This window comes from Lygodium microphyllum, chromosome 19 (genome assembly GCF_053477565.2).
Source record: "Lygodium microphyllum isolate KBCC chromosome 19, Lygodium_microphyllum_v1.1.10, whole genome shotgun sequence".
Classification (NCBI taxonomy): domain Eukaryota; kingdom Viridiplantae; phylum Streptophyta; class Polypodiopsida; order Schizaeales; family Lygodiaceae; genus Lygodium; species Lygodium microphyllum.
The window spans coordinates 57,128,904-57,150,351 of NC_141153.1; the positions used below are offsets into that span (position 1 = coordinate 57,128,904).

Genomic DNA, 21,448 nt, shown 5'->3' on the forward strand with positions numbered 1-21,448 from the left:
GGATCGGCTTTGGCAAAAGAAAAATGAGTCGCTTGGTGACTATACCAAGAGATTTTGGGAGCTACTTTTGAAGGTCCAACATTTCAAGAAGATCAGCAGTTCGGAAAAGCTTAGGAAGTTTCAAGGAGGTTTGCATTTTAAACTTCGTACTGCTCTTAATCATTATCATTGTTCTAGTCTCAGGGAACTCATTGACCATGCTGAGACATGGGAAATGGAGCACAATGGCAACAAATCATTCCAAAAGAATGATAAGAAGAGAGTAGTTGATGATGAGGAGTATTCAGCCCCAAATGAAGGACAAAAACAGTGGCAAAAGCAGCCATCAAATCAAAAGAAGATGAAGCCCTATGCACCTCCTAATGCTCCTCAATTTCGCTCCAATCTATACCCACAAGCAAAGCAACTTTCCGAAGAAGAAAAGCAACGCTTCATGAAAGAAGGAAAGTGCTTTAAATGTCGACAAACAGGCCACATAGCGAAGCAATGTCCAAACAAGGGACAAAGCAAGGTTTCTGACAACAAGCCTAAGTCGCCAGTGAAAATCAATGCTATCAGTGATGTAGTTGCAAACACAACTCACACTCCAGAGACGCGCAAATTATTAAAAGCTTGGGGACAGTTGCAAGGTAAGCAAGCACTATTCTTGATAGATCTTGGGGCAAATGAAAATATCATTTCCTTGCAATTAGCTAAAGAGCTTGGATTAAAGAACGAAGAGATGGACACTCCGGCAGAAGTTCGCCAAGCTTTAAATGCTGATGAAGGTGACACAGTGAAGACTGTGATACCCTACATTGGCAAGCTCAAGTTTCAAATTCAAGGCTACAGTGATGAAGATACCTTCTGTATCGGAGACCTTGATGGTTGCGATGTGATTCTTGGCATGCCCTGGAATCATAGAGTAGATTCAACCATCTTCTCTCAGAAAAAGAAGGTAGAACTCACCAACAAAGGCAAGAAGTACGAGATCCAAGCTGGAGTTTCTGGAGACACCATACCTATGGTAAGCCATATGCAAGTCTCTAGAGCAATTAAGGATTGTGTTCAATGTTGTCTGCTTTATGTCACTGATGTAAAAGATAATATGAATGCTGAAAACCAAGAGCAACTTCAGCTCTTGGAAAAGTATAAAGATTGTTTTTCGGAAGATCTTCCTTATCAGCTTCCCCCAGAAAGGCCAGAAGACCATCATATTGATATTCTTCCGGGCAGTTCTCCTCCTAATATAGCACCATACCGTGTGAGCCGTCCTCAACAAGAAGAAATCAGAAAGCAAGTCGAAGACCTACTCAATCGTGGGCTAATTAGGCCAAGTAGCTCACCCTTTTGTTCACCGGTTCTTCTTGTTCAAAAGAAAGATGGCACATTCAGGATGTGCATTGATTATCGAGCCCTCAACAAAATCACTGTGAAGAATCGGTTTCCTATTCCCAGAATTGACGACATTTTGGATCGTCTAGGAGGCTCAAAGGTTTTCAGCCGCATTGATCTAAAGAGTGGTTATCATCAAATTAGGGTAATACCACAAGATGTACACAAAACTGCTTTCCGCACTTTATACGGTCTTTATGAATTCTTGGTGGTTCCTTTCGGATTAACCAATGCACCAGCCACCTTTAATCGAATGATGGAGCGCATCTTTAGAGAGCATCGACAATATGTCGGTACTTTCTTTGATGATATTCTTGTCTTTAGCAAGAATGAAGAGGAGCATCATCAACACTTGGAAATTGTTCTACAATTACTACAACAAAATCAACTCTTGGTAAATGGTAAAAAGAGTGAATTTTTCATGCATAAAATAAATTACCTTGGGCATGTCATCTCTTCTGAAGAGATTCAGATGGATCCTGAAAAGATCAGGATAATCCAAGAATGGCCTCCTCTTCGTGATGTACATGAGGTGCGATCGTTTCTTGGCTTATGTTCTTATTACCGCCGCTTCATCAAGCATTTTGCACATATGGCTTCTCCACTTCATGACCTTACAAAGAAGAAGATCTCTTTCCAATGGAAGGAAAAAGAGAATGCAGCCTTCACAAGGCTGAAAACAGCTCTTACTTCTGGACCTGTTCTTATCATTCCAGATTTGGTAAAACCATTTGTGGTGGAAGCAGATGCTTGCGGTGATTGTATTGGTGCAGTGCTAAATCAAGAAGGCCATGCCGTAGCCTTTGAAAGCCGCCGTCTAAATGATGTGGAGAAAAGGTATGACATTTATGAAAAGGAGCTCTTAGCAGTGGTTCATGCTTTAAAGATATGGAAACATTATCTTTTAGGCAATGAATTCCTTATTAAAACCGATCATCAAAGCTTGAAGTATTTCAAGACTCAAAAGCATTTGCAGGAGAAACATGCAAGATGGGAAAATTTCTTGTCTATGTTTCATTTTCAAATTATGTACACTCCAGGGAAACAAAATGTAGTTGCTGATGCACTTTCTAGAGTGCCTCGCATTGCAACTATTACAGTGGCTCATCATGAAGATTTTCAAACGATGAAGAATACTTATGATGAAGATACTGATTTTGCAGCAATTTGGTCAAATTTACAGCAAGGAGGTTCTCATCCAGATTATTCCATCAAAGACGGTTACCTTCTCATGAACAATCGCCTTTGTGTCACTCTTCCTGTTCGACAAAAGGTGCTTAAAGAAAGTCATGAACCCCCTTATGCAGGGCATAGAGGGAGGGCAGCCACTCTAAGTGCAATTGAGCGCTACTTTTATTGGCCAACATTACGAAAAGATACACATAACTTCATTGAGGCTTGTCTGGTATGCCAAAAATCCAAATATGATAGGCAGAAGATTCCAGGATTGTTGCAACCTCTTCCAGTGCCCAAAGATCCATGGGAATCTATCACAATGGATTTCATCTCAGTTATTCCAAGAACACCTCAAGGTCATGATATGATTTGGGTCATAATTGATAGATTCAGCAAACAATCACATTTTATTCCATGTCATAAAACATTGAAATCCGCACAAGCTGCAAGACTTTTCATTCAACATATCTTCAGATTACATGGTATGCCTTCTGAGATCATTTCAGATAGAGACTCCAAATTCACAAGTAACTTTTGGCGTGCTTTATTTGAGAATATGGGAACCACTTTAAAGTTCTCCTCAGCTTTTCATCCTCAAACTGACGGCCAAACAGAGGTGATGAATCTCACTCTTTTGGATATGTTGAAAGCTTATGTTAGTGAACATAAGTCACAATGGGAGAAATACCCTCCATTATTGGAGTTTGCTTATAACAATACAGTGCACTCATCCACAGGGAAAGCTCCAAATGAAATAGTACAGGGTAAACTAATTCCTCCTCCAATTATTCGCACTAAAGATAAGATTTTTGCTGCTGATGAGTTTGCTTCAGATTTAAAAACCGCAATGGATCAAGTTCGAGCCACTATCAAAGTTGCCCAAGAGCGACAAAAGAAGCAAGCAGATAAACGAAGAAGACATTTGGCTTTTGAAAAAGGTCAATATGTCTTGCTAAAGTTTGATAAAAGCAGGCTCAAACAAGGTTCTGGTCAAAATTCATCTTTTCCAAAGCTCTCCAGTAGATACTTTGGACCCTTCAAAGTGATTGAGAAAATAAATGAAGTTTCTTATCGACTTGAGCTTCCTACTCATTGGAAAATACACAATGCTTTTCATGTAAGTTTGCTAAAACCTTACATAGGACCAGAACCAAAGGAACCCATTACTGAAGATCCCCCAGAAGTTGAAGAAACAGAGCAACTCTTGGAACCTGAAAAGATTTTGTTTCTCAAGGATCGAACCACGAGAAGTGGTCTTGTGACACGAAAATTCTTACTAAAATTCAAGAATCTACCCACAACAGATGCACAGTGGGTAGATGAAAAATTCATGAAGGATTACCCAAATATTCTACAGCAATATCAAGAAGCTTTTCAGCTGAGGACAGCTGAATAAAAGCCAGAGGGCTGTCACAACTCTATAGAAACAGAATTTGTATCCTTTTTCATTAATTTGTCTATATAATGATTTATTAAATTTATTTCCTTTGCACTAATTAGATATAAAGAAAAGTGCATTGGAGCTGGCCACTGATGAGTGGTCACAGGTTATGGTGGACTCACGCGGTGGGTTGGAGAAAAGATAGTTCACACTTCCACCTATATGACCCGATTGGGCGCCTGTGACTAGAACTCACGCATATCAGGGTTAGACTCGCACACAGAAAGGATTGATGCCTTGAAGTGTGGGCTAGATCCACCAGAACAGACAGTTACAATCAACAAGATGGCATGATCATGAAATGCTTGTATAATGTGCATGTGTGGGCTGAAAGCTTGAAATGCACATTTCTTTGCGTAGGAAAGTCACATGAAGATTCGGATACCATTTTTGCGATGTACACGGAAAAAGCTTTCATATGATACCCATATTGGGGGGGTCCCTAAATTTTAGGAGATCCCTAAATTTTAGGAGATCCCTAAATTTTAGGAGGTCCCTAAAATTTAGGAGCCTCGAATTAGCCTAAAAATGCTAGTCCTAAAAAATAGGGATGTCATTCTAAAAATAGTAAGTTCTGTACTCTGACTGTGCTTACTAAATTTGGTTGTTTCTATTCTTGACAGTATTCAACCCAAAAAGGAAGGCCATAGAGAAGAGACAAGTGTCAAGACACTTGTCACACAAGTTTCCAAGTGTCCCACCACTTGTCACATCTCATGACATGTGGCTGGACACTTGTCTTGTGCTACTCCACTTTCCCCTTTTGTACTAGCTCTCCCCTCTCCTATAAATAAGAGCTCGTTTTTCTTCATTCAACATCATTTTTCTTTGTTGTAAACTCATGTACAGCACCCACAAATAGCCAGAAACTGGCCCCATCCATCCCCATCATCATCCCCCACTTCTCCATTATCAAATTCCTCCATATTCCCTCTTCTATCACTGTTTTTTTTTTACAAGACAGCAAGCCTGTAAATTCATTACAGCACCTCCTTCTCGAGCTCTTTCTTCCATTTTAGCTACAAGAAGCAAGCCCTATCCATGTACTGCTGATCAACGATGGAGAAAGGCTGAATTCCTTTTTTTCTTCTCTCATACTGTAAAGAAATCAGTTCTTATCATTGCATAATAGATAATGCATGTGTGTTTGTACATCTTTGCATGATCTTGTGAGAGTGAGAATTACTTCTTCTCACTCTTAGGTTGATTGTAACTGAGCTCTTCCCTAAGGGACTTGGGTTGAGCAGAAATACATTCCTTCGGGGGGGGTTGCCCATCTTCAACCCTCAATCTTGTCTCCATTACTTTTACATTTTCATGGCTGTAATTTTGTGAGTAATTTTCATTTTCAGCTTTAAGTGTTCAGTCTCTTTTATATTAAATCTCGAAAACAAGCGAATATCATAATTGTTAAGCATACTACGTTGTTCGGGGCGTTTACATTTTGACCAAGGATTTATGGCAAGATAGATAGGGAAGGGTAATCAATCCAAGAATGCTTTGTAGAGTTTTGGAAGTTTTGGAACTTCACAGAACAACCAGGAGGGGGGTACACAAGCCAAGAAGAGCAAGTGTCATTATTGTAAAAAGCTAGGTCATTGTATTACAGAATGCAAGAAACACATTGCCAAGGAGAGAAAGGAGTCTAGGATGTGAGTTTGAGATGCACCTTTTATTCATACTACTATAGTGTCCATGTCATTCGTCATTGACCGTGACTATTGTTTTAATACTTGTAGTTATGATTCTTCGTGGGCAGATAGAGCATTCAACTCTATGAAGGAGACTAGCATTTGGTTCTTTGACAGTGGTGCTTTTAAGCACATTATATCTCGCAGGGATTTATTTACTTCTGTTGTTACAGATCTCTGTTGGGAATTGCGTGCAATATGCCAACAACACATCTTGTCCTGTTAGAGGTGTGCGAGAGATTGTTTTGAAAGCCATTGATGGCTCTACTCTCTGTTTGTTGGATGCTTTATATGTGCTAGGGATAAAGAAGAATTGCTATGCGTTTCTTCTTTTGCAAAATGTGAAATGCAAGTCACTTTTGATGATGATAAATGCATGGTCAGGGATAAGGAATTCTTGACCTTGGTGCTCACTAGCACATTATGTCATGGACTTTATGAGTTGGATGCTTGTTTGGTTGATTAGTCAGTTTATTTGGCATCTACTATTACTCTTGTTGTGTCACAGGTAGAGTTACAGCATGCTCATATGGGGCATGTGAATCATGGTGGTTTGATGCTTATGCAATGTACTAAGATGTTGGAAGGCTTACCTCTTGGAGAGACCTCCTAAGCACATTTGTTAGGGATGCATTTTGGGAAAAATGCATTGATTTTCTTTTTCTCGTGATGTTATCTTTGAAGCTATGATTAGGTTGTAGATTGTGTATTCAAATGTATGTGGATCCATGCAAACAAAGTCATTGAGTGGATGTTATTACTTCGTCACCTTCATTGATGACTTTATATGTTTTTGTTGGGTTTACTCATTGGTTAAAAAGCTAATCAATCTGGTTGTTAGATTAAGACTCTCCGTTTGCACCAAGGGGGGGAATATATGTATTCCTTACTGAATAAATTTGGGAAGCAAGAAGGTAATGCATACCAATATACTACTATATATACTCCATAGCAGAATGGGGTTGCAAAAAGGAAGAATCGGTCACTCAGGAGATGGCTTGATGTATGCTGAAAGCTAAAAAATTGTTGCATGGATTTCAGATGGAAGCATTTATGTGGGCTTGTCACGTTTTGAATAGGTGCCTTACTAAGGCATTGAAAAATATAATGCCTTTTGAGGCTTGGAACAGCCATAAACCTTTAGTTGGTCACTTTTATACTTTTGGGTGCCATGTATATGCTCATGTTCCCAAAGTATTGAGAAAAAAGTTCGACAATAAGGTTGTCAAGTGCATATTTGTGGGGCACAATAGTGAAAACAAAGGGTACAGATACAACAGTGAAAGCAAAGATGTGTTTGAAGGATTGCTACCTATTTCTTTTGGTGATACAACTGGAGCTTCATTAAATGAACAAAAAGTTCAGCCAACTGCTCCATTAAAAAATGCAGAAATTCAGCCTATGGCTGATTTGAACATTCAAGAAGATGTTGAATATGAGGTTCATCCATAGCATGTACATAAATCAGGCTTCTAGGCATATACCTAGATGGTATTTGCAGACTTTATAAGACAGTCATTTGGATGCTCCTCTTGCTGGTTGTACTACTCGAAGACAAACACATTTGCATGATCATGCTAATGCTATGGAGTTTGTTATGGCATGAAACACAGGTGATGATGATGAGCCTGATTCTTTTAAGGATGCACAATAGAGTGTGCATTGGATGGCAGCAATGCAAGCTGAATATGATTCTATCATAAAGAATCAAACTTGGGATTTAGTTACATTGGCTGTTGGTAAGAAAGCCATTGGCTCTAAATGGGTCTATAAGCTGAAACAAAAGAGGATGAATTCATTGTTAAGTACAAGGCTAGGCTTGTGGCAAAAGGCTATGCACAAAAGAAAGGCATTGATTATGAGGAGACATTTGCTCCTACATCCCGTATGACCACTATCAGGTGTATGGCTGCATTGGCTGCCCATTATGGTTGGATTGTCCACCAACTTGACATTAAAACTGCATTTTTACATGGGGAACTTTAGGAAGAAGTGTATGTTCAGCAGCCCATGTGTATGTAAGCTGAAAAAGGCTTTGTATGGTTTGAAAGAAGCTCCACGAGCTTGGTATGCTAAAAGTGATGCCTTCTTACTCAGCCAAGGGTTCATTAGTAGCCCATTAGAGTCTACTCTTTACATATGCAAAGAGGGGAGATCCTTGCTGGTCATTTGTCTTTATGTGGATGATCTTTTGCTCAAAAGGTCACATGCTGGTCGAATTTCAGCATTTAAGAAAAGTTTGCATTGAACTTTTGAAATGTCATATTTGGGGCCTTTGCATTACTTTTTGGGCATTTGGTTTATTTATGATACTAGAGGCATTGGATTGTCACAGTCTAGATATATTGATAAACTCCTTGAGAGATTTGACTTCCATGATTGCAAGGCAGTAAGCACACTGATGAAGATTGGACTTAAGTTGTCTTGGCATGATGATAGTGATATGTTTGACATTCACACATATGCTCCAATAGTTGAATGCCTCATTTATTTATGCAACACAAGGCTTGATATTTAGTTTGCAGTTTTCGCCTTGAGCAGATATATGCATAGTCCACACATGTCACATTGGCAAGTTGTAAAGCGTGTTTTCCATTGCTTGCAGGGCACTAGGACTCTTGGATTGCTTTATGCGAGGGTGGGGGGGGGGGGGGGGCTCTGCAGTTACGTGCTTACTGTGATTTCGATTGGGTTGGAGATTTTGATTCTCGTCACTCTACAAGAAAAAATTGTTTTTTTTTTTTGCTCTTTTTGCATTTCTTGGCTTAGCAAGAAACGATCCATTGTTGCCACATTGTCTTGTGGAGCTGAATACAAGGTAGCTTTCACTACTGTAGTTGAATGTGTATTGCTAAGATGTTTGTTGGCTGATCTTGATGTATCTGTCACAGAGTCTACTCCTTTGTTTATTGATAGTTAGAGTGTCATTGCAGTGGCATAGAACCGAGTGTTTCACGGACACATGAAACACATAGAGATCCACTATTACTTTGTCACGGAGAGGCTACATGCAAGGGATATCAACCTTGTCTACTGTCTTACCAACAACAATATGGTAGACATCTTCACCAAAGCTCTTTCTCGCGACAAATTTGGAGTATTTCGTAACACTTTAAATTTGATCTCCTTTGGTGGATGATCCTTGTATGCTGATCACTTACTCATGCCCATACACAAGGGTGTCAATGATCCACATGTAGGACACTGGGATACATTTTACTTTCCGTAAGAGAGGTTTTTTTCCCTAGTCACATTATTCTTCATTTATGTATTTATGTTACACAATTTAGTCACTTACCACACATTATATATATATGTGTGTGAAAGCACTTTAAGCCACTTACACAACCCTAAAGTCTAAGGGTTGTGCTTTGTACTTAGTTACACACTTTTGCAATCAATCAAGTGTTAAGCCACACAATCTCTCTCAATCGGTGTTCATAGTCTCCCAAGTTGAGTTGCTACTGTTCTCCTCCAATATTATGCACGTCATTGGATCTTGTGTCCAATTGCAGGTTGATGCTTTGATGCCAATGTAATGTCCAATTGGTATCCAACCTGCACATGAGGCACGACACAAGCCAAAGTCACCTTAGAAGGACTTGACATCAGACTCATCTCTGAGCTATAGAGCCAAACCGGCTCACCTTCAAGCTTGGGCACTAGCAATACTCCGGGTCACAACCTCATCCCAAGAGTTGGTTGTCCCTTATCACTAGTCCGTACCATCACAGTGTACGTATGTGTTGGCCAACGCACCAAGAGTCCAAAAGTGGTGATCACACAATCATGTGCACAATAAGGCCTTGAATCCTATAGATAGGACTAGGCTACCCTAACCCTAAAGTACCCTTAGTGCATTTTCTCTAACTCACTTCATGACCACTAAGACCAATGCTATTAGTGGACATTCGGATGTCCGGGGACATATTACATGTGTAGGAGTGTGCACCCCAAACTGTGTTGCAACAGTCTATTTCTCCCTCTGCGCCTCCAAATCAGCATGGAAATGCTACTACAGATTCATCTTGCTGTTGAGTCACATTCTGCGTGTTAAGATTAGGCACCTAAGGATGCTTCTTTGGTTTCTATTGTCAAATGCAATGCTCGATAGGAGCTCATTCAATTCCTACGCATTTGGCTTATGATAATATCACATTGAGTTTTCCATGCAAGGGTAAAGGATTCTACTCAAAGCCTAACCATAATCTTCTCGGGTGCTTGCAGGTGGAGTGGTTGGTAAAGGTGCTTCAGATTCTACTTTGAGGTTTGATGCTCGTGGTAGGTTGTTGTCCTCTTGAGATGCATTCGGTGCTTAGCAACATTAGTTTCTCCTCGCCCATGCATTGAGTGCTAAATAGTAGAGGGCGGATATTGCGGATGTGATTTGTAGTGAAATGCAAAGATTTCAGGCTGCTAGATCAATCGAGACAAAAGGAAAATCGGTGATCCAATAGATCTTCCCCTCTTTGTTCATCGTGAAACTCACCTTATGGAATATCAAAGGGATTCGTCCCCCGCGAGCAAGTAGTATAGGTTGTGGAGGATGGATTTCGCTAGTAATGGGGATGTTTTTGTGCGGTGGAGCATAAGCCTTGTTGGCCGGTTCCACCTATGTTTATAGGAATTTATGGTATTCTTTAGTGGCTAGGTTTCTCATAATTCAAGAGTTATGTTGGCTGTTCGGTCTTTGTTGCAGCCTTAATTGGTTGGTCAGGATGTTCTGGGTAGATTCGTGGTGGTGGAGATTCTGCATGAAGAGGAGGTCCTTTTGGTAGGTGTGTATGCACCTAATGTAGCCCAAGACCGTGGTCAACTTTGGGAGGATTTGGAGTCGCTTTCCATGGCTCGTTAGGGACTTGCTATGGGTGATTGTAATGTTTGTGTATCTATGGAATAGGTGACCTCATCTGAGTCTGTAACGGATGGCCCTAAACGTCAAGCATGGCGTGCTATGGCGGACTTGGCTTTGAAACAAGACATATGGTTGTGGTTACATCCTTATGAATCTGTTTGACATATTGATGTCTTCAACATACGCAAACTTGGGCATGACTAGATAGAATATACATTTGCTAGGGTGATTCCTTCCTTCTAGAACAAATTGATATGTGGGTGAAGAGGCATTGTTGAGATGGCTAGATAGGTTCGCACGTTTATACTTAGCATGTCTATGTTCATTATGATTCTCACATGGCCATGACTTATCACTTATTATATTCAGTTTGTTGCACCTACCTACAGCTGGCATGGTTATAGCACCAGTGGATTAGTATAGTCAGTTATGTAGTGCTTGACTTAGTAGGCCACTTTCCTTTATGTTGTATCTTATTTATACTTTGTGCACATTGTATTGTGTGTAAAAGAAGAAGAAGAAGAAAAAACTAACAAGGAAACATTTTGGCCTCCATCTCTCTTCTTGTGTTCTTGAGTGAGTTTCCTCTTGTGTGTATGGTGTGTAATTGGCACAACAACTCAAGCAAGTTCCCCCACCACGCGATTCTTGACAGGCATCATGTCCTTTTGGATCACTACCTCTTGGTTTTAGACATGACTCATTGGCCGATGTATGCCTTAAAGGCTCTTTTTACCCGCTTGCCTTTGCATTTCAATCTGTTCTATCTATTGAATGATTAGTTTTTTGAGTACATGCAGAAGTTGATTAGTTAGTTTAGCATATATGCTCAATCTGGGGGTATTAATGCATTGCCTATTTTTAAATACAATGCACGTGTCTCATCTGTCTTAGAAATATGCCGGGTAGAATATTATGCGATTGATAAACAAGCAAGGGAAAATTGTTGTCGAGCCCACATCCATCATTCATATGTGCCTTGAATACTACAGATCCTTATTGGGCGAGTAGTAAGTTCTTTCTAATTTGGTTCAAAATTAGGTCAAGCTTAAATGGGGGAATTGATGGTGGAGGAAGTGCTATGCCATTTACGGTGTAGGAAAAGCTTGGGCTTGGAAGGTCTCTCTAATGAGTTGTTTTCAGCCAATGTGGAACAGCTTAAGGACCTTTTGACTCATCTTTGCTAGCATGTCTGGAGATCCAGATCGATGTGTGTAGATTGGAAAATTGCAATTATTTGTGTGTTGCCCAAAGATCAACACTCGATTAGTAACAAAATAGTGTAAAGCATAAATAAAAACATTGAGAAAAATAATAAGCAACTCGATAATGATAAAGATCACACAAGAGTTATCCCAAAATGAGCCACCACGAACACTCAAAACAAGCTGAAGCCAAGAGTGAGCCTCTAACCAAGAGTGAGTGAATATTTAGTGTAGCACATAATGTGTGGAGTATCAAGTAGATCTGCCTTTATACATGCCACAAGTGGAATAAGACTTAAGAGTCACATGGATGAGAGCCAGGAGCAAGAGGACTCGCTACGAGGGCCTCATGAGAGGAACCTCAATAGTACTTTATAGAGTAGTATGTATTTCTAACAATTTGGTTGTTATGTAGTGCCCTCACTCATATGCACATTGCACTTTCTTGAGACCGTTTTGGGTCCCGTTTTGGACACGCAAGGTTGCGGATAGCAGCTTCAGGGCATATTGCGATTTTGGATGTATCGATTAAAAGTAGGTGCACATGTTATATATTTCAAATTTGTAATTTTTAAGGTGTTTATCAAGAAGCAAACATAAGTTTTATCTGCAAACAAGTTGCATATTATATGTACTATTGAGCAGTCAGTGAAAATGGTTACTTGGTGTTTTTTTGTGCACTTGTTGTGAAGGTTGCAGAAACTTGCTTGTTGTTTTGTATCATTTTTGTGATAATGGCAGAGAATAGTAGAAATCCCATCATTAAGAAGCTGAACAAGAAGAACTATCCATCATGGAAGTTCGGTGTGATGAACTTTCTTATTGAAAAAGACCTTTATGAGTTCATTTCAGATGAAGAAAAGGAGCCAGAGCTAAGTAACCTTGCGACTATGGATGAATTAAAGGCATGGAAAGAATGGAATGCAAAGGACAAACAGATGATGTATTGGCTATGTGTAGTCATTGATAATACTATGGTGGGGCATATTAGAAATGCAGAAATTTCACATGCAGCTTGGATAATTTTTGAGAACATGTTTTTAGTAAATACAAAGGTACGGAAGATATAACTCAAGCAAGAGTTAAATACTTTGAAGAAAGGGAAAATATCTATCAATGAGTATGTTTTAAAGGTGAGGAGTATTGCAGATGCTTTGGCAATGATTAATGCAATGTCTCATGATAATGATTTGATTTTATTTACTTTGGGTGGCCTTAATAATGAGAAGGCTTAGAAATCATTTGTCACTTCTATATATGTATGGAAGCCATTTTTAGATTTTGATGAGTTGCTCTCTCTCATGATTACCAAAGAGATCAATATACAGGGTGACTCATTTGAAAGAAATTATGAATATGTCAAAGCATTTTACTCAGGTTCAAGAAGGAGACATGGCAGATCTTCTTGGAGGAGCTATGTTATGGGACTTGTTGGTGATAACCAAGAAAACATGTTAAATCGACAATTCGGTGAAATGTAGGTTTCAAGGGGCCGTGGAAACTTTAGAGGTAGAGGAAGCTCTAGAGGAAAAGATAGATGGTAGAACACAGGTTCTGAAAATTCTGCTATTGTTTGCCATTATTGTGGTAAAATAGGTCAAATTGCAGCCCATTGTTATTGAGAAGAATAATATGTGCAATGGTAAATTGCAAAAAGAAAACCATGCATTGCCTTCATGACATAGTGAAGATAAAAATGAGCATTGTCTATTTTTCATGCAGCATATGATGAATGCTATTACATGAAAGGGGATACATGATGATACATGGTATGTTGATTCAAGTGTATCTAATGATATGACCAGTCATGTTGAATGGTTTGAAGAGATGCATGATTTACAAAATCCGAGTTAAGTGTAGACGGGTGATGACTTATGCCACCCAAATTCACACATTGGAAAGGTTCCCTTGTCCTTGCATGATGGCCAAACAAAGTTTGTCAGATGTATTACATGTGCTATCAATCACAAAGAATTTAGTGTCTATTGGCCAAATGGTAGAGCAAGGGTTGTAGGTTCGAGTTAATACAAAATGTTGTTTTGTAGGAGACTTTAATGATAAGTGTACCTTGGTCGTAAAAGGAAGTAGAGTTGGGCACATTGTTCACTTTAGATGTTGGAATTCTTGCTATGAATGGTGCTATATATGCTAAAGGAAAAGGAGTGGTCGCGCAGACATTGAAATATGGCATAAAGATATTGGATATGCAAATGTGCAAAGACTGAAACTAATGGAGTCCAAAGGATTAGTTACAAGGTTGCTTGCTTTTAGAGTTGTAAAATTTCACAAAGTATGTGAAGTATGTGAGTTTGGTAAGTAGGTAAGACAACCTTTTTCATATGATAGAGATATGAGTGGAAATATACTTGATGGTGTGCATACAGATGTTTGGGAACCTATACATCCGTATCTCTTGGTGGCAACAAATACTTTGTCACATTTATTGATGATTGTTTAAGGAAGCTGTGGTTATATTTCATGAAGGAAAAAAGTGATGCATTTGAGTACTTCAAAACTTTCAAGGCTGTTGTTGAAATAGAAACATGCTTGAAAGTTAAGTGTTTGAGATTAAATGGAGAGGGAGAGTACCTCTCTTATGAGTTTAGTGGCTTCTTGAGGACTTATCGAATAAATAGATAGTTTACTTACAGGTATACTTCACAACAAAATGGGATCACAGAAAGAAAAAATAGGCATATTGTAGAAGTTGCACGGGCACTGATGGTTAAAAAAAATATATCAAAACATTTTTTATCTGAAGCTGTTTATACTACTGTCTATATTAGTTGGAGTGAGATATAGGGGAGTGGCTTTGGCCGGCCATTGTGGTTGCCAAGAAGCCATCGAGGTTTCTGGAGTACACCGCGAGGATTGGCAGACGTGTACTGATGCAGGAGGATATGGATTGGGCGCCGTCACGTAGCAGGACTGCGCGGAGCACAGCATCACGGAGCCATTTCAACGAACCTTCTGGCACCGCCTATGGGACAGTTGGAGGCCGAGGAGAGTATCGTATTTTTTATGGCTGGTGGCACATGGAGGCTTGGCGGTGGGAAGCTGGCTTGCCTAGATGCAGAAGGGGGGAGTTTGTAAGCGCTGCACACAACAGTCTATGGAAACCCCAAAGCACTACCTTTGGTCGTGTGAGGCGGCACAGCTCGTGTGGAGAGGAGTATGCCACATCCTTCGCCGTATAGCACCCAGCCTTGGATGTATCTCTTGGGGAGCTTTCTGCTAGCAGGCGGTCAGCCAGGGCCGTCACCTTCTGTATGAGGCCGGGATGCAAGATACGATATTCATTATCAAGGCAGGGTCGTGCGCAATGGTGGGTTTATAGGCTCTACCCATCCGCTAGGTACTGGAGCCCACAACAGACCGCTTTGAGGTATAGGAAATCATACGGAGTCTTACTGGTTGGCATATCTGGAAGGTGCGGTGTCAGGTGGCTTTTGACGGAGAGAGACTTTCAGTACAGGTGACCTTAGCAGAGCTTTGGACCTCCATCATTGACTCCCTTCGAGGCCGATGGGATCAAGTGCAGGGCGAGTCCAGGGCTTGTCAGGAGCTCCGATGTCATTTCATGCACACTTGGGGCGGCCAGGATCTGTCCTTCATGATGCATGCAGGCAGCCCCAGATGGCGATACACCCCCCCTCCATGGCTTCTTGCCCCCATCCCCCCAGACCGCCTTGAGAGGCTTGTATATATGATGTATCTGTGACTTTCATCAGCTCCAGCTTGGTCTGTTGAGCATAAGTACTCCGTTGTAATCAGTTTTTTTGAGTAATATAATCAGCCACATTTTGCAAGAAAAAAAAACCAGATGGTATTACTCACATGCATCTGATGCATAGGAAAATTCTCATTGGCAATAGCTCTTCGGTCCCTATCAAAGGCAAAGGTGATATGCAATAGATTTTGGATGGACATGGTGGTGCTCACTTATCGGAAGTTCTCTATGTGCTAGGTTTAGCATATCATCTTCTTTCCATGAGCAAGATTTGTGCCCTTGGCCTTATGGTCGAGTTCGATAAGGACTCTTGAGTTCTTGATGGAGATTCAAGATAGGTTCTTTGTGCAGCTCACTAGGAGAATGAAGTCTACAAGATGTGAACTTCTTCAGCCTTTGCTTTATCAGACACAGACTAATCTATGGCATGCTCGGTTTGGCCACCTCAATTATGAGTACCTTAGGAAGGCAGCTTGTGGTCAGCGTGTTTGTGGATTGTTGGAGATTGGGGTGAGCCACTTGCCATGTGTGTCTTGCATTTGTGGCAAGCAACATAGAGATGCGATTCCCAGTAAGGCTTTGTGTAGGGCAAAGGATCCCTTGGAGCTTGTTGCGATGGACTTATGTGGATCGATTAGGATGGAGTCCCTTATGGGGAGTACTTTATACTCATCGTTGATGATTTTAACAGGATGACATGGGCGTATTTCTTGGAGTTAAAGTTTGAAGCATTCTCACACTTCAAGGATTGGTTGATCTTTGAGGAGAACATGCCAAATTCACTTGTTGAGTTAGCACTGGTGGATGTTCCAAAGACTTCATCAAAGGCAGAGTGATGAGGGGGAGTAATTGGCCTTCTCCTCATTGGGCACATGATATACTCCATGGTGTAGGGATTGAGTGTAAAAGCTAGCCTTGCATCATGAGATGTCACCATCAGAACTAGCAGTCCAGCTGACTATCACATATAGACATACAGTGAAAAACAACAGTCTATACTATTGAAAAGGGTCATAGCAAGGATGCACATGGCTATAGACTACAAAAATTACTTTTGTATGACCCAAATACATGGGAGATTGCTAGACATAATTGAAACAAATGGTTCAAGTCTCTTGGTACTACAAATGCACATGACACATGACACAAACATGATGTACAAAGCCATACCATAAAATGCTACACAATGTCATCTCATGTCTCTTGACATCTGGGTTCAGCTTGCTTTCCTTTAAAAAAACACTTCACAATAATTTCACTACTTCCCTTCTTGTTCAGAAGTGGAGATGTAAACACCATATATGTAACCGAGACTTCAAATGATGTCTTTGACACAAGTTATTTTTGATACTTTTTGTGGCTGTTAACTTGAACTTGACATTCATAATTTCCACTTGTTTTACTATGAGGAGTTAGTTCATGTAGTAAAAAGCTACTGTGAACAAGGTATTAAAATTTCCTTTTTTAGCATTCCAATTTGTGCCACAAGCCATGTGTGCTAGTATGCATTTGGTATGCTTATTGCTTGCCCAAGAAGACCAGAAAGATCTTACATTACCAATGCTTAGCTGATTTGGTTGCTGCATAACTCACAACTTGGATGCTTTAAAGGTCCAACATTGCCTTACCAATTGGTGCGGCTTCCTACCTACAGGCTGGTGACTATGCTGTTCAAGTTCCTGAGAATTTCACAGTAACTTGTGTTGATGTTTCAAATCATCCTGTCATTTCCAAGCTTGCAGCAGGTTAACACTTGATTGTTCTTCTCAGCTTATGGTTTGGGATGATAAGGTGAAATTTTACTCGGTATACAAGTGGTGTTTTTGTTTTTTGATGCAGGGAGACCAGATATAGTTGGGCTTGCTTTGTGGTTGATGTATGAAAAATGGCTTGGGGAAAAGTCAGTTTGGCACTCTTATTTACGAACTTTTCCATCAACCACCTTGAGTCCATTGTTGTGGAGCAAATCAGAGCAAGAAACCTTACTTAAAGGCACATCCATATTAGGTAAAGGAGGAGGACCGGATTCTTCTTCATATACTCACTATGAAGATAAAACTTTACTTCAGTACACAATGGCCTTTCTTTATCAAGTATAATGCTGAGAATACCTACTTGTTGCAAAATCCCGAGTCTGTTTGTCCAGTTTTAGTTCTGAATGTCAAATTTCATGTGTTTTCCTTTTCAAAGCTTACTAAAAGGCCTAGTCTTCTACAAACTGTTCCGCAGTCAAAAACAAGTTGTAATGCATGCTGCAGGTAACATATGCAAGATTGTCATACTAGCTACTGTTTGGCTAGCTCGGAGTTTTATGATGTCCTTAAGCATGATAATAAAATCCAAGCTTCTTGGAAAGTTTGCTATCTTGATGTGCTGGTACAGGATTTTGTCCTTGCTTGAGTAAGGAGCAGTAATAGTTTTCAACTAGTCCTTGGGACGGCAAAGTGAACTGGTGTCAGCATGAACTTTGATGGATGAACCAATTGTGCTAGTACAATGTTCAACGTGTTGGAATTGTGGTAGATGACAATACAACACCTACCTAAGCGAGCAATCACATGTCCACATGTTGCACGTAGTCAACAAAAAGCACCAAGCTTGAGAAATGTCATTGAATACAAGTTTATATGCGAGTGCCAAGTGGGGAGCCTTAATACATTCTACAAATGGAGGAAATTCTAGAGAGTCAGCAAATAAGAGGCTACATAACGCCCATATGAGAATTGAGAGGGCTAGCTATGACCATCTCCTTGAAGAAACCCCCAATATTAATGAGAAATATACATTGATGCTCAATAAAAGAGAATACCATCCTAGGAGGAGGTTAACGAAGTCTTGGACCGTACAAGAGTTCGGAGTAGGGGAGGATGAGCACTATGGCAGCAGCAATGCCTCACTCCACAGGCTTATTAGGTAGGATGATGGAACATAGTCATTGAAACCAACCTTCCTTCCTGGATAGGCTAGTAGATAACCTGATTTAACACAATTGACAACAAGCAATAGAATTCACAAATCTGAATTTTAAACTTTACCAATCAATCTTGCATAGCCAACACTCCATTGTCCCCAACAATTGGCGCTCCTTGTGGTATTTCTTTATCTTGTATTATTGAAAGATGAGGTACAGTGAGATTTAGGGCTGATCTCCTTCAATCTTCAATACAAAGGGCTGTCACAAATGACCAGCAGCAACAAGGAACAATTTGCTCCTTCTTTTGGCTATAGATTTGGGCACAAATCAATCCTTCGACTTTTACGCAGATCCAAGCTGGCTGAGGATTCCTAATTGTTGTTGTAAACTAGGGTTTCAGCAGTGCTACTCTTCACTAGGTCTAGAATATTTTGAGGGAATTTTAGAGGCTGAGAGAGAAAATCAGCTCAAAGGAGCATCTTTTGAACGATAGCTCTGATGGCGCCAACAACTTCAAAAGGGGGATATGATGCTGGTGCGATTGGTGAGCCCTTCTCTTGTATCGCCGCCTCTCATTGAGGCAGAGGAAAAATTTGCTGCCCCTAACCTGTTGTGTCGTAATCAGCTATCGCCTATCGCAGAGCTAATCTGGTGGTCCTAGAATGCACCACCAACATTCAACAACTCCTTCTTCCTCCCCCAACATCTAAATGGCTGCCTCCACACTCAACCAGTCCCAAACAACCTTCTCTTAGCTTGCATGGGCAAGTTCTCGCGTAGTGTCAGCCTTCCAAAAGCAAATTTCAGCATTAACTAATTAATTTTTGTTTAATTCAGAAAATCGATTATTTATCCATTAGACCTTGCTCATTAATTTGCTTGTACATATCCACATTTCATGTGCTAACCTCTTTGTAACTTAAAGTCGATCCCAACATCAATTGGCCTTACACTAGCATTAATTTATTGATTAATACCTAGTCCTAATGTCACCATAGGACATTTTAAAGGCCCACTTAATGTCCTAGCCCAAATTGACATGGGTACTAAGCATGAGATGCTGGTGACGGCAATTCAGCAGGGAATGTGATAGAATGTGGTATAAGTGGTGGCTTGCATACAATGTCCTTTTTTAGGACTTTTGGAGCCAGCTATCCTACCAAACATAGGGCTTTCAATGTACTTTTTTTAAAATGGCTATATGACAGCAGAATAATTTAGCCTCTTAAGTCCAATGAATTTCTAGCTTAAGTTTTAGGTAGCTAACCATCCCGTCTCAAGCCAAAAAGGGGGAATCAAAAGCAATCCTCTTTGCACTTTGATTTTTCAAGGGCTTTTTTGTTTCTTTCTTTGGCTCTTGAGTCTTGTGACTTTCTAGGATAGATAGACTTTATGCAAATAGGTAGGGGCCAAGATATTCTCTTGTAAAGATAGATTTGATGTAGACAACTAGGCATGTGACAGAGGAGGCCTAGTTGGCATCATTTATGGCACCATTCAATTGAATCACCCATTGATTGTAAGAGTAGAGATGGCAGCTGTCAGTCGAAAGCAGTGAACAGTAGAGAGAGTGAAGACATATGCATGACACGCAATGCGATTCCCTAGTGTGTAAGTGAAAGTACAAAGTACAACCCTTAGACCTTAGGGTTGAGTAAGTGCCTTAGGGTGCCTACTACGGATCATCGACACTCCTCTATGAGCATAGGCATGAGTGAAATCCAACAAATCCCCGTGGAATGAAAAGTGATTAGTATACAAGGTTAATCCACCAAAGGAGATCACATTTAAAGCATTGCGAAATGCTTTAAATTTGTCGTGAGGAAGAGCTTTGGTGAAGATATTTGCCATATTGCTATTGGTAGGACAATAGACAAGGCTGATATCCCTTGCATGTAGCCTTTGTATGATAAAGTGATAGTGCATCTCTATGTGTTTCGTGCGTGCATGAAACATTGAGTTCCGTACCACTGCAATGGCACTTTGACTATCAGTAAATAAAGGAGTAGGCTTCGTGACAGATATATCAAGATCAGTCAACAAATGTCTCAACCATACATAGTCGACTATAGTAATGAAAGTTGCCTTGTATTCAGCTTCACAAGACAATGTGGCAATAGTGATTGTTTCTTGCTAAGCCAATAAATGCAAGAAGAGCCAAGAAGGAAATAGTTTCCACTTGTAGAGTGACGTGAATCAAAATCACCAGCCCAATCTGAATCACTGTAAGCATGTAATTGCAGTGGTCCCCCCTTGGCATAGAGCAATCCAAGAGTTCTAGTACCCTGCAAGTAACAAAAAACACACTTCACAGCTTGCCAATGTGACATGCGTGGATTATGTATATATCTGCTCAAGGCTGAAACTGCAAACTGAATATCTAGCCTTGTGTTACATAAATAAATGAGACATCCAATTGTTGGAGTATATGTATGAATATCAAACAAATCACAATCATTATGCAAAGATAGCTTGAGTCCAATCTTCATCAGTATACTAACTAGCTTGTAATCCTGAAATCCGAATCTCTCAAGGAGTTTACCGATATATTTGGACTATGACAATCCAATGCCTCTAGCATCATGAACACGTTGGCCCTCTGATTCGCGCTGGTCGTTGCCGTTGGTAGCAGGTCCACAATGAACTCTAGCCGTTGTCGCACTGCAGAGCTGTCGCTTGCACTTCGTCACGCTGGTTGCTAGGAACCTTAGCCATTAGCATCGCCTGTCTCCTATTGCCTGCTTGTTGTCAGCTCGTCAGTGGGCCTACTTGTTGGACATTAGCCCTGTCCCACAGTCACTCGATTGCACCTTCATCCCGGAAGTGTGCAGAGCCTTAAGCTCTGATACCAGTTGTTGAGAGAAGAGCACATCTGAAAGAGATGGGAGTTGAGCAGGAGTGAGCGTGAGAGTGTGACGGCTGGAGAGAGAGTGAGCAGTGAGTACGAATCGATAAGAGTGTACCAACAATGTGTTGGTACACAAAGAATAAAATGTATTTATACTTAGGGCACGTAAAGGGTGCATTCACATGTACAATGTGCGTGTACTATACAAGGAGTT

At 40.4% G+C, this 21,448-nt stretch overlaps 1 protein-coding gene across 2 annotated transcripts in view; it reads left to right on the plus strand.

Moving 5' to 3' along the window:
- LOC148019907 (fructose-bisphosphate aldolase-lysine N-methyltransferase, chloroplastic-like) overlaps positions 1-21,448 on the plus strand; it is a 129,710-nt gene that overhangs the window by 31,737 nt on the left and 76,525 nt on the right. For both annotated transcript variants that reach the window (XM_087700099.1, XM_087700100.1), the window contains exons 3-4: positions 17,127-17,217; positions 17,312-17,479. In XM_087700099.1, the coding sequence (XP_087556225.1) occupies positions 17,127-17,217; positions 17,312-17,479 (259 nt within the window). The remainder of the gene's footprint in view (positions 1-17,126; positions 17,218-17,311; positions 17,480-21,448) is intronic.